We start from the raw sequence: 13,659 nt of genomic DNA, 5'->3' as shown, positions 1-13,659 counted from the left end.
GAAGAAAATGGACAAATAGAGCATCACCCAAAAACAAGAATCAATAAAAAAAAAAGAACAAGAACAAACTCACTCAGTATTTTTTTTCTTTTGTTTGGGTATTTCTTCAGCCAAACAAACCAAAACTCACAACAACGAGTCTCTGAGGAGATGTGTTTTATGAAACAGGCTTCAAAACAGATGCTGAACAAAGGAGAGAGATAATAACAGTCATTAAAGTTTTGATTTTTTTTTTTTAAAGCAATTTCTTTGCCTCACTCTGATCTGTTAAAAGAAATCTCCCTCAGGAAGAACGGGACTCATCTGTCGACCTCACAAACTTCTTCACAGTTTGCTCACTGACTCAGAATGGACATTTGACCTGACTTGAAGACAAATTAGCCTGCACAGTCTGGACAGAACCAGCAGTGGCAAAAAAAAAAAAATCTAAACTGCAACACAGGGTTTCAATTGGCTGATGTCTGCACGTGCCTTTAGACTTTCAGAAACATCTTCATTAGAAAAATATGATGCCGTATAGAAGGAAAATGATTGTTTTTTAAAAAAAGCATGATCTGTTAAATTTCCCTGAGTATGCTTGAGTAATAGATGAGCCAGGAGGAGAACAGATGCTGCGTTAGTCACTGACTGAATCTCGGTCATCTCTGTTAAGCCGTATATGTGTTTGAGTGGGCGGTCTCTGGCTGTGGATGTGAGTGAGGGGGCTGCTTGAATGCGAGTCGCTTCATAACGCATCTTGGGTCTTTTTGTGTGCTGGTAATGTGCATGCGCATGTCATTGTATTTGCATGTGTGACGCATTCACACACACACACACACACACACACACACCCACACACACTACTGCTGCTGAAACATGAATGTGGATCTAATAAATACAACATCAGAGATGCCATATGGATTTTACTTGGCCCAAATATCAGATCCAAGACAATAATTTCACCATAGCATGGAAAATGGTGTGTAGGCAGGTAATGCAGTAATTTATTTGAAAAATACATGCAGTTATGGGTAGTAAAACATCTTATATTCTGAGAGATTAATAAATAAATGCTCCATTGACAGAATCTGTTTATATTTATGTATTTCCACAACTCTCACCTTTATGGAAGAGCGGAAAGGGGAAAAAAAACTTTACTGGAATAAAACCTTGAGAGGTGGAGACGCAGCAAACGCGTGGAGTGGAAATGTGTAACCAATGTCAATATCAGTTATGATTTGATAAGTAAAAATAGAATATGACAGGTTTCTTTTTTTACACTGTCAGTGAAAATAATGGACAAGAAAAAAAGTTGTGAAGCTTACATCAATATAATTATGAATGAAGGTGATCCAGTCAAAGTCCAGATCTATAGATCAAATTAAGAATATCAGACAAAGACTAAAAATTGAGACGCTCAGAGCCAGTTTGTCTGAGCTTGAGCTATTTTGCAAAGAATAATAGGTAAAGGAAAGTATTTACAAATGAATATCACTTTTTAAAAGCATTTATGCTTGAAGAAAATGTGTAAAAGTTTGAGTTGATGCTCTAAACGTTTTTAAGGAAGACTTGTATTTTATTTATTCACTATTTTACTAAGGTGGATGAAAGATGTTATACACACGTTCTGGCATTTTTGGCTCTGTGGGGCACTTAGAGGAAAGTGCAACAATATGCAGAGAGCTAAAAGTCGTTGCCTTCACCAAAGCTCTCGTTTGACCTTTTGTGCAGCAGACAATTAAGCATGAAGGGGAGGCAAAAAGGAACAAAAAATCAGGCAGACGGGAAGCTGCTAAATGACTGTGGGTCTGGGGAACGGACACACATTGCTAAGGCTGCAAGAAGTCTGACCTTTACCAGTCTGTCAAAACTCATTCTCACCATCTCAAAGCGCATTTATGTCCAAATGTGTACTGCTTAAAAAAATATTCCCCATAAACAAAAAGAAATATTGAAAATGTGACCGACTATGTCTTACAACCAGCAGACTTTTTTTTTTTTTTTGTACACTCATGTATGAGTTATTTGATTTAAAATGCACTTTTTGTTTGTCAAGAGTACAAACGGTCACTGAGCTCAAAACGGAGGGAGCAGCTGCAGAATGCGCGCCGCAAACTCGGCAGCGCCAAGCATCTCTCACTCCTCTTTGATTGGAGTCTGAACAACAGACAGCCCCCCTGCTTTGTTCCTGCCACAGCTGATGACATGTCCACAATGTCAGAGGTATATTTTCCCCCCCTCTCAATCAGTTTACCCAACAAACACAGCCTGACATAAATAAAACCTTTCTCACAGAAAATGACATGGTGCCAGCAACTCCGTCATACACGCAACGCGACTGTCAAGCGTAACAGGAATATGGACGTGTCATCTTTGGTTTGCTTTGCAAACTCGTCTTGGGCGAATTAGAAAAAAAGATGATGAAGATGGAGTCATCAAGTCGCAATCTATGACAGCAGATCCTTCACTCTTAATCTGACGGCCACAAGATTATAGTCCAGTTTGGATTCCCATTGAGTCCCAAATAAACTCTCCTTGGTAATAGTGGGAGTGAGTATCAATCCGCTGCTTTAAAGTGGCTCAGAGAGTGTCCAAATTTAATCACATTATTGGTGCTTGAATGGAAATAATGTATATATATATATTTAGTCTCAAAATCATATTAATGTGTCTACAAAGTGTATTCTTCACTTTAAACCATTTAAAGTCAGATTCTAGATTTTTCCAGTATTTCTATTGTATGTTATTTGTAAAATATTTACTTATTCAAAAAATAACCATCTAAAAATCATCTGTACTTATTTTTGTTAAATAAAATGGTAAGCAATCCAGCAATATAACATTTGTAGTAATGTGTAGGTAGTAATAAAGTAATGATTTGACTGAAAAAGAAATAAGAAAATTAAACAAACAAGATACTTACTCGAATCCTACAAAAGGTAAAAGTTTTCTGAATAAGAACTAAAAGTTCAAAATGGCCACACAAAAAAAAGACTTAACGGTGAAGCATTTATAAAATGTTTACTGGTTTTATTTTGGACTTTGAAGACCAGGTTTTACATCCTAGACAGGAGTTATAATTCCTAACATTAATTTTAGGAGTGAACGTGAAGGAGAGGAAGAAATAAAAATTCAAAGTTTCCAAGTAACCCGGAAACTTCAATTTAGCAGAGACCAGAATAAGAAGAAGTCCTTACTGTGCTCGAATCTTATTGCTTTAATTTACAAATGCAGCTGGTTTGTTTGGCCCAGATTGATTAGTATCTGGATGTGTAAGAGTATTTTCCTACAGTTTTTAAATGGTTTAGATGTGCTGTCTGAGAGACTTAAACGTAAAGTTGAAGAGCGGTGATATGTAAATGTGGGCTAAGTGACAGACGGGAGCAGAAACTAACAAAATGTCAGGTACCAGACTAAAGGGAACACTGACAAAAACCACAAAACAATTACCCGTAAAACCTGACATTTCCTACTCATCCTCCTTTTCACATCTTCTCTTCTCGAGCAGCGCTGTTGCATAATCTCTCCTGAACAATCTTTCTGGGCACATTTTAATTAGCAGAGGAGGTTTGGACGTTTCGTGACTCTGGAGTGGCATGTGAAACCTGTCACAGCTTCCCTTTGTTGTTCCGCCCACTCACACTTGTCCTCCCCTTTTTCCCCCCACCTTGATTGACAGGATTATCAGGAGTCCACCCACCTGGAGCAGTTTGTGACCCGCTTCTTGCTGAAGGAGACGACCAATCAGCTTCATTCGCTTCAAAGCTCGCTCGAGTGCGCCATGGAAACCACAGCCGAGCAGACCCGCCAGGAGAAGTGAGCGCGAATCCCTCTGGTCCTTCACACCAACAAACACACTCGGTCTCGGAAGCACGAGCGAAATGCACACCCAAGCCCATAATTACACGCTCCTGCTCGTCCGCGTGCGTTCTGTTTGTCCTAATTTGCATCCTTCATATTGGACACGAAGAAAGACGCGTTTGCACAGAATGCCTGAGCCGAGTTCCCAATCAGAACACCTGCTCTTCCTCGAACAACTCGTGTGACTCATCGTTCGCTTAATAAGTAAATCTCCTTCTGGGGACAGACGAATTTCAGCTAATTAAAGAGAACTTGTTAAGATCTAAGGAAAGGGACTCAGGAAGGACGCGATGACATGAAGGTGATTATCATAATGATAGGGGAAGGAAGATCAAAGTGACAGAGGAGCACAGAGCCCATTTTATTTTATTGCGTTTTTCAGGATTTACCGTATGACTTTAAGATAAAGTATCATGTTTCAGACAGTTTACATGCGATTTTAACTTAATTTAGTCACACGCAGTGTACGACTGTTCGCAATAATTTAATGTAACGTAAATTCAAAAGTCAGTCTTTAAATCTGACTAATCCACAATACGGAGAACAGCAGATCATGTATTTTCTACTTTCCCATAAAAGATAAACCGGAACTAGTTCAAATGACTACGTCATTTATTTTTATTGATTGATTTAAATGACTTGATCAGATAAACACTGGGTGACGAAAGAATACTTTTTGGAAGTTGTCTGTGTGTCTTTTCAACTGAATTAAGACTATTTTTGCACTGCCGAATCCAAAAATGGCATCCATTCTTCTCAACCACGTCAGGTTCTTATCTAGAGAAATCTAATCTTCTGACTAAATTGATGACATTTCTCATCTGAAAAAAAAAAGCTTTAGCAGAAAAAAAAAATGTTTTCCAACAGAGGCGTCTTAAATAAATGATACAAACTTAAATTTCTGTAAATTGAGTAATAAACGTAAATTGAACATTATGTCTTCAGGGCCTGAACTTCTGTTTCTTTGAGCGTGATTTTTTTAATGCAATTTTTTTGGATTCAGCACATCAAAACGACCCTAAACAGCTGAAAAACCAGAGACAATTTTTCTGGCTGTTGCCCAGTGTTATTATAATCTTCATAAAACCATAAAATGCATCAGACTGCTGGGTGTTAATTGTCTCCCAGTGGTTGTTTGAGTTGAGGCCTGGTCTTCCTCGGACGGCTCTGCTGCTCGTTCTTGGTCAGTCTGTGTTCAGAGCTCCAACATGCCTCCGGTGCGCTCAGGTCATTAGCGCTGGCGATGACTCACCCAGAGCACACATGCACACATTGCTCACATGGACTGCATGTGTGCAGATGGACATGTAGGTGAGTCCTCCCTGCAGGTATCGTCTGTGTTTATTTGAGGCTCGGTACATTCATGTGACAGCTAATGACGCACATTTTTCACCTGTCTTGTGGTGTCTTGCCCGCCAGCCTGGAAAGTGGCTAGAAATTAATGGGGGGAAAACTTTAAATAACCACTGCTAATGGGTTATTAAGCTTCTTGTGAAGCGTTTTCTGAAATTCTGTTGAGCAAGAGAGTCCAGTTCATTATCTCTCTGTTTGTGAATGAGGTTTTTGAGATGGAATAGCTACTTATATTCAACGTAGCATTTTGTTTCTTTTAAACCTGTGATCATCATTTCTAATATGATGAATTGCCTTTCCAGGTGCTCATCTGTAAGAATAGTAGCAATAATTAAAGTTTTAACAAAGATCCTTTCGATGTAATATAAGTGGAAACTTTTTAATGCATTAAGCCTCAGACACATCTGGATTTCTCTGAAACCATCTTGTGGTTTTGGAAAGACGACATAAATTTGCCGTCATCGCTTCTTTCTTGTCCTGTTCGTCATTATCACCGTGTTTACAGCCAAGGATGCGGTTAAAAAATGTTCTTACTTAGCTGATAGGCATCTTCTGTGTCCTTTCTTCTCTCCTGCCTTCTTCTAAATCTCTCCATTTCTATTTTGTGTCATTTCAAAGTGGCTGTCCCTCACTCCCTGAGCTGCCTCCTCTCTGTCAGTGTTCTTGCTGCTTGAGAAATCCCCCCGTGAGTCTGAATGTAATCACTGTGCTCCTGCAAACATCAGGAGTTGTTACCGCGATGGCTTTTAAAGTCCCTTTGTGCTTGTGAAAAGGCTGTGTTATTTGCACAGACCGTCTTTTTAGCCACATGCATACTTGCGCTGGTTTTTCATAGAATGCTGCATGTAATTAGAAACTTACTTCTCCAAATATTGTGTCGGCTTCGCATCTTAAACGCAGGTGGTCATCTTTACCTTATCTTATTTTTCATGACCTCACGCATTGCTCTCCAGCTTTTAAACTCCTCTTTTGCTCCTTAAAGTTGACAGTTTTGCCAATTAAAGTTGATATGTAGCTGAGGATGTGACTCACCCGCATGCTATACCCATAGTACATACCAGATGTCAGCTTGTGGATATTTCACACTGAGTTTTTACCTGGTTTGGATGGAGACTAAGTGGTGTCACCTGCCCCTGCGGCTCCCTTTCAACAGAAATTGATCAACACGGATAAGTTTCTTTCTATCCTAGAATAGAAAAACAAGGCCTCACATAAATTATCACTTCATTAGTTGTGAAATTTACGGATGAAAGGCATCACAGTAAAATTGTGACGTATTTTTAAGCTTATGTGCTCTTTTACCAAGAAAATAATCACAAATGAAACATTTGTAAAAGAAAATAGGACTGGGAAGCTAGAAATAAATCTTAATTTGGCAAATATGAAGCCAACAGCCCCCACATTAGCTACAAATACAATGTTTGCTAACGCACACGTCTCTGGTGGAGTGCAGAGGATTTAGTTTTTAACGGCTTTAATCATGATGCAAACACTGGCAGTATATGAGTCACTGCTGGAGGAACCATTAGTACTGCGATTATTACTACCGAGCTAATGTTAGACTACAAAGCTCTGCTGAACACACTGACTGCAACGACAGGAGGGTGGTAGGAGTACACAGAAGTCGAGGTTTGGTGTGTGTTTCCATTTGGAGGGTTTGGTTTGTTTCTTTTTGCCAGAAACAAGAAAAACAAACCACCGTTTGATGTTAAGCTTTGCAAATTTAGAAAAAAATATTGAGTGTTTAAAAAAAAGGAATGCATAAAAAAAAAGCAAATGTGACACTGTTTGAAGGCAACATGGTATTTCTTAAGCTAATTCTCCTGCAACTATGACGTCTTACTTGGAGTTTCCAATCTGTACTTTTAAAAATTAATTCATGTTTTGGCATTTTATTACACAATTTTGTTTTAATGTTTAGTCTTTGTTTTTGGTTGCTGTTGTTCAAGTCAAATTCAAGAAGCTATATAATCATTGCCATGCACTTGTTCAGAAGCAACACCGAAAAATTTATTAACCTTGAGATGACAAAAAAAACAACAACCGACAGAAACGTTCAGAGATTTGAAAAGAGGTTTTCAAAAAGACCTAGAAGTAAAATTGCATAAAACAATCAGTGTGAACTCCGAATCCCTCGAGTCTTTTCGTAGGATGGGCCCAAACACGTTGACGGCGGTCTGATGAATCGTAGGTGATGTCACCCTCTGGGAGCGTGCACCTTGTCACTGACATTAATGTCAATGTCAGCACAACACAACACAGGAATGAAGCAGCACCACTCTGGGCTTGCTGCTGAATTTATTCCTATCTGGATCTAGTCACCTGAGTGCTGTCCCAGTTTATATGCATGCCCCAATAATCCAATAATCTTTGTTATGAAAATGATTTAAATCCATTGCTTACTGTGCCGTGTAACTTTCTCTAAAAGTGTCAAAGTAATACCACGACTGGCTCTCTTTTAGATTTAAAATTCTCTTTCTTACTTAATGAAGATCCTTCATATATCAGTGATCTAATTCTTCCAGATGTTCCCAACAGAGAGAGACATGCTGTCTACTTTTAGAGCTGAGCTTAAAACTTAACAAAGCTTACAGTCAATATGACTCAGGCTATTCTGAGTTATCTCTGTTGTTATGCTGCTATAGGCTGGAGAACATAATTATCACTTTCTCCTACTACTCTGCAATTACTCGCTATCTGCAGTTATTGCTGTCATAAACTTTTTTTCTCTTCATAAAAGTTACATCTGGCTTGGCGTTATGTTACGTTGCTGACAGAACAACTTAATATTCAGATCAGTAATTAAGCCAAATAACTTATATTTTGTGTTTAACATGCAAAATGTTTGTGAATATGTTCTACCCAGAACTCCTCCAGTGGCTTCACTTGGTTAATATCCTGCAAAAAAATCTATCAAGTGTCTTTTGTTGTCCAAAGTATTTTTTTAACAATTTTTTTCCTTTGCTACAAATGGTCAAGCGCTGAGGAAAGGAAATATCCGTTACCCTTCAGGGCACACGCGTCAAACTCAAGGCCCGTGGGCCAAATCCGGCCCGCCATAGCTTTTTATGTGGCCCTCTAGACTCTTGACTAAGCGCCAAGTGTGCCTAAATATTATGTTATCAATCAAATCCATGCAGTTTTTATCTGTTTACTGCCAAATTATATTAATTAGTCCCTCCTTTCTTGAGAATTATCGTGGAAATTCATACAAAAATCCACAAATCCCCACACTTTAATGTACTTATAATTGGGAGTTTGTTGCAGATTTTTCTCCCAAAAATTGTCAAAAACTTTATTACTTGTACTAAACAGCTGCTTCAGCCTTAATTGATGTCAGATTATAGTCCACGATCGATGCAGCGAGTAATAAAAAGTCGCATTTACCGTCAGAAACAAGCAAAAATGTCACAAATATTTCCAAATTAGTACCACAGAACCACAAAAAGTATCACAAAATACTGGAGGGACTGAAAAGATGTTCAATAATAATATTTAATTTTAAGAATTTATTGAGATTTTAACAGTTTGTGAACAGGTTTTATAAAAACATCCTGGAACAACCGGCCCTTTAAGAGCGTTTATGTCCTTGATTTGGCCCAAAGCGAAAATGAGTTTGACATGCAAAATGTATCAATTTTTTATCTGATCAATCAAGACAGGTTAATTTGCCTCTCCAAATTGCCCCTAGGTGTGAGTGTGTGTGTGCATGGTTGTGTGTCCTGTGTGTCTCTGAACACAGAGACACACAGCTTGCGACAGACTAGCGACCTGTCCAGGGTGAACCCCGCCTCTCGCCCGAAACGTTGGCTGGAGATGGGCACCAGCACCCCTCCCGACCCCACTAAGGGAAAAGGGTGCAAGAAAAAGGATGGATGGATGGATGATCAATCAAGACAGAAGAATTGATTACTAAAATAATTGTTAATTAGAGCCCTAGATAAAACATTGGAAGGAGACATTTCTGTTTTTAATCCTTAGGATTTACAGACGGTTCAGAGCCTATAGGTTTGTCACTATTTGGCTCCAAGATTTCCTCAGAAAGAAAAAAAACTTTAACGTAAACTCGACTGCAATGTTTAACTGCTGGACCAAATTGGAATGTAATATAAATGAGTTCCCTCTATCACTATACGATTTACATTTCGGTGCATACGCTGGATGTTTTATTTATTTATTGGTTTTGTAAAGTGCCCTAAGATGACATGTGTTGTGAACCAGATGAGACGTTTGAACTGATTTCAGAGCAATAATCTCTGTTCCGTCTCCAGACAGGGCCCCGTGAAACCAGAGGTTCTGTCCATCCAGCTTTCGGGTCGTCGCTCCAATCGGAGGCTCCAGAGGAACAACAGCCTCTCCCCCAACAACCCTCTCCTGAGTCTTGTCAATTCAGGTGGGTCGATGCGTTTGCATGTACTGCTCACTTTAAATAACTCAACGTGGCATTGCTGTTTGCAAAGAAGCAGCTGCGGGGTCAGAGAGAGCACGTCTCTGCAGATCAGAAAGCACGACGCAGAGGTGGAAGGGAGGAGAGCGGAGGTGAGGCAGAGGAAAGGCCAGGGACAGCCTGGAGGGGGACCGGACCGCTGGGGTTCTGGATGCCTGCGTGTAAAAGTCAAAATTTACAGATCAGGGTTTTCCTTTGACATCTAACTTGCCAGTGACGACTTATTTTTCAGAGAACTGCAACAGAAAGATGAGGGGAAAACAGGTGTCTGGGCCAGAAATGGTCATTTTAAATCTGATTAAAAAAGGAAAGAAATTACAAGATTGGGCGTTTTTGAACGCCAAAGTGCGTGGCTTTAACATTCGTCTGGTGACCTCATCAGTAAACACTTTGTTGTGTTACTAGATCAACAGTGGAGCATGTTCGTAGTTTTGATGTGTCCAATAACAGGAAAAATAAAAGTCAGATGATTCAGCCTTCGACCTGTTGACCATAAATCAGAGCTGATCAAGTGAGAAATTGGCTAATCTGAAACTCTGATTGATTTGAGCATCTGTATAATTACGAAGCTATATAAAGTGACTGATTGATGTGTGTTAAGTTGGCTTTTCGATACACTGAAAAAACATAAGTTTCTACTTGTTCCAGAATGCTTTGAACTCTAAAATTTGCAAAACGTAAAAGTCAAGATGAAGACCATTGTCGATGTTTCTTTGTGAAGTATGATATAGATGCTCGTTTGTGCTAAATCTTTACCAAAATGCATATTTAAAACTAAAGCTAAAACATTCCCCGCATTTTCAAACATACAAAATATCCTCTACCCGCTCCAGCTGATTGTCTCCATTTCTGTTCCCGTCGTTTTTTTAACCATTGATTGCACACGGCCGCCTCTTCGCCGCCTCTCCAGCTCAACACCTGCTGCGATTGCCAGAAACAAACACAAAACCCAAACAAAGCGATTACAGGGCTCAAAGCTTTCCCATTGATCTCGGTGGTTGTTTGCCGCCCGACATGAAAGGAAACACTGAAATGACCCCCCTGGCACACTGGAGTCATTCATACCTGCATTCGCTTCCAGGGATCGATGGATGAAAATATTTTAAACAGACGCGATGCATGAAGCAGCTTTCATCTGTGCACCTTTGTTGTTTAAAATCCAGCTTCCTCTGTGTTTATATATATATATATATATATATATATATATATATATATATATATATATATATATATTTCTGTCTCCCCCCCAGGTGTTTACGATGAAGATTGTCAGTGGACGGTTCAGGTCAACAGGCTGCAGAAGCTGATCGACCGTCTAGAACAAAAGGTTGCTCCGCCTTTTTTCTTCAGCTTAATTTCTTTTGGATTTCCCTTCTTACGTCTCATTTTGTGTCTCGTTTCTGCTGTTTGCTGTCAGCGATTCGGCCATCTGGTCTTTACGTTACCCCCTGAAATTGTGACGAGCAGGTTCACAACAATATCAGAGTGGCAAACCACACCTGCCCACATTAGAAACACGTACGCATATGCTCACACTGGAGAGAGAATCCGAACCTGAAAACGAAGCAATGCGTCGTAAACCGACATGATGTGAGGGAGGCATTTGATGAGACTTTTAAGCCAAGAAAACGGGGCTGTAAATATCGTATCAGAAGTAAAAAGAGAGTCAATCAGGCAGTAACAACGATTCTGACTAAAAAAATAAAAATATTACACATGAAATCAGTTGCCCATAGCCTGTTTCAGAGGGTTCCTGCAGGTCTACATAATTCCCCTTTTCAAAGCTCTTGATTGAAATAAATGGGTCACTATCAGGTTTCTGTAGAACATGCTGAGGAGGTAATTGAATCATTTGAATCTAGTTTGCTGGAGCAGGAAAACATCTCAAACATGCAGGACAGCAGGGGGCCAGGAGGACAAGGAGCTAATCACATAAAGTCAGAATAAATTAAAATAAGGTTTAAAATAGACATTTTATAACTGTAAAATAATCAGTTAGATTGGGTTTGTGTACACTCTTCAATTGGACTTTTATGAGTTTTGAAGTATTTTTAAAACATTTCAGAGAAGTTTTACATTTTTCCACATGTAGAAGGTGTCCCTTTCTATATGTATAGCATATTATATAAATGGGTTGCAGTAATTGTCCACAGTACGATCTATAGCAGCTTTTTAATGATTATTTCATTTTTTTTATGTTTGCGATCCACGTTGACTTCTTTCTTCTTTCACTTTTAACTTCCTCCTTAGATGCTGTTTTTACATCTACGTTGTCTTTTTAGCTCGTGGTCTAAGATGTCCCTCAAAACTTGTAGTAACAGTTGTGTAAACATCCAGGAAATGTAAACCCTCGTGCAGTTTAAACAAGAACTAATATCCGTGTGCTTCCTCCTCTGCAGGAGATTCGGATGGAGCCTGTTGAGGAGGAGGTCTTGGAGAGCAAATCGGTTGGTTTATTGATTTCTATCCGCCTTTCACTATGCAGTGACCATGCTGTGTTTATTACTCCGCTGTCACACGAAGGGCTTGTACAGACCCAGAGGACATGCTGATAATGAAGACAGCAGTTGCCATAGAAACAGCAGCGCTTCCTCTCTTTTATGCTTAGTCTGTCTTCATCCTTAATCTGTGTGTCTAAGGTTTTATTTGGACGTGACAGGATGAGGAGGTTTGAGGATGTTCAGGAATTATCAGCCAGTCAAAACAATAGTTATTTTTCTTAAAAAGGAGTGTAAACAAAAAAAACAACAAACTACAAAATATATAATCTTGTCTTGCAGCTGTGTAGAGTTTGTTTTTCTAACGATGGTCACACTGATATGTGTTTGTGTGCATTTCTGGTTGCATATAGAGCATAGTTTCAAATCAAAGTTACTACAAGATTGTGCAAAGAGATTTTAAAATGAAAAACAAAATGGATATCTTCAAATCCAACAAGCTTAAACCACAAAAGCAGGTTGTCAAACCTGTCCCTGATGTTTTGTGTTGATTTATAATGTTACTGTTTTGTTTGGATTTTACTGCGATTTGCAAACCTTATTGAACTTTTTCGCATTTTGTCTTGTTGCAACTTTAAATTTAAATGTGTTTTTATTGAAATTTTAAGTGACAAACCAAACCAAGTAGTTTAGTCTTAATTGTGGAGTAGAAGAAAAAAATCATGCATTATTTAATATATTAATATTGAGCCATTAAAATCTTTACAGTTTGTTACACACATTTGTATGCACACCCGTTATTCTCATATCCATAAGTAAAAGTTTGGCAGTTTGCACAATTTAACTGAATTAATATGTGAAAATGTTATTAATGGCAGATAACCAGATCTGAACACAGCATGAAGCTATAGTGAAACACGGTAGCAGCAGCATCAGGCTGTGGGGAGGCATTTCCTCAGCAGGGACAGAGTTTAAGGGAAGGTGGATGGAGATAAATAAAGTACATTACTGGAAAACTTTAGATTTTATCTATAATAATAAAAAAGTATTGTTCTCCTTCCACTTCACAATTCTCCACTACTTCGTGTAGGTCTATCAGATAAAATTCTTGTAAAATGTACTGAAGTGTGTGGTTGCACGTTGTAAAAGTTAAATGAAAGTAGTAAGGCACAACAAGTAAGAATTTATTTACCCTAGGAATAATTGTGCAGTAGGAGTATGTGATTTATTTACCTCAAACAGGTTTTTAAAAACAAGAGGGGGGAAAAACCAACAACCAGTAGGGCAGAGAAAACATGTGCATCCATAACCAAGAGCAAAATAATTAGTTTATCACTACTTTTGTGTTTGAAAAGGAGTAGGAAGAAATGAGCGCTTACTTAATCTTACCCCTTATCTACATTTAATTAGATATATTAATTACTGACTCAATTATTATCCAAAATTTAATAGTAATAAAAACCATGTTATAAAAAGCCAACAGATAATTGATATTAAATAGACAAAGTGATTGCAACTAACTCATAACAGACAAGAAATGACGGGTAATGACAACCATCGTCTTTACACCCTTGTCCCTTA

The 13,659-nt window shown here is 38.6% G+C and overlaps 2 protein-coding genes across 2 annotated transcripts in view; one reads left to right on the top strand and one right to left on the bottom strand.

Annotated features, from left to right (window-relative positions):
• Positions 1 to 13,659, bottom strand: part of uqcrb (ubiquinol-cytochrome c reductase binding protein) — a 61,919-nt gene that overhangs the window by 3,432 nt on the left and 44,828 nt on the right. The window lies entirely within an intron of this gene.
• necab1 (N-terminal EF-hand calcium binding protein 1) overlaps positions 1 to 13,659 on the top strand; it is a 32,259-nt gene that overhangs the window by 12,231 nt on the left and 6,369 nt on the right. The window contains exons 6-9 of the mRNA XM_008422020.2: positions 3,659 to 3,795; positions 9,465 to 9,586; positions 10,891 to 10,967; positions 12,040 to 12,087. Coding sequence (XP_008420242.1) covers positions 3,659 to 3,795; positions 9,465 to 9,586; positions 10,891 to 10,967; positions 12,040 to 12,087 — 384 coding nt within the window. The remainder of the gene's footprint in view (positions 1 to 3,658; positions 3,796 to 9,464; positions 9,587 to 10,890; positions 10,968 to 12,039; positions 12,088 to 13,659) is intronic.

The sequence above is a fragment of the Poecilia reticulata genome, chromosome 11 (genome assembly GCF_904066995.2).
Source record: "Poecilia reticulata chromosome 11, P_reticulata-male-v2, whole genome shotgun sequence".
In the NCBI taxonomy this organism is placed as follows: domain Eukaryota; kingdom Metazoa; phylum Chordata; class Actinopteri; order Cyprinodontiformes; family Poeciliidae; genus Poecilia; species Poecilia reticulata.
The sequence above is the reverse complement of the archived record's forward strand: the minus strand, read 5'-3'. Positions and strand labels throughout refer to the sequence as shown.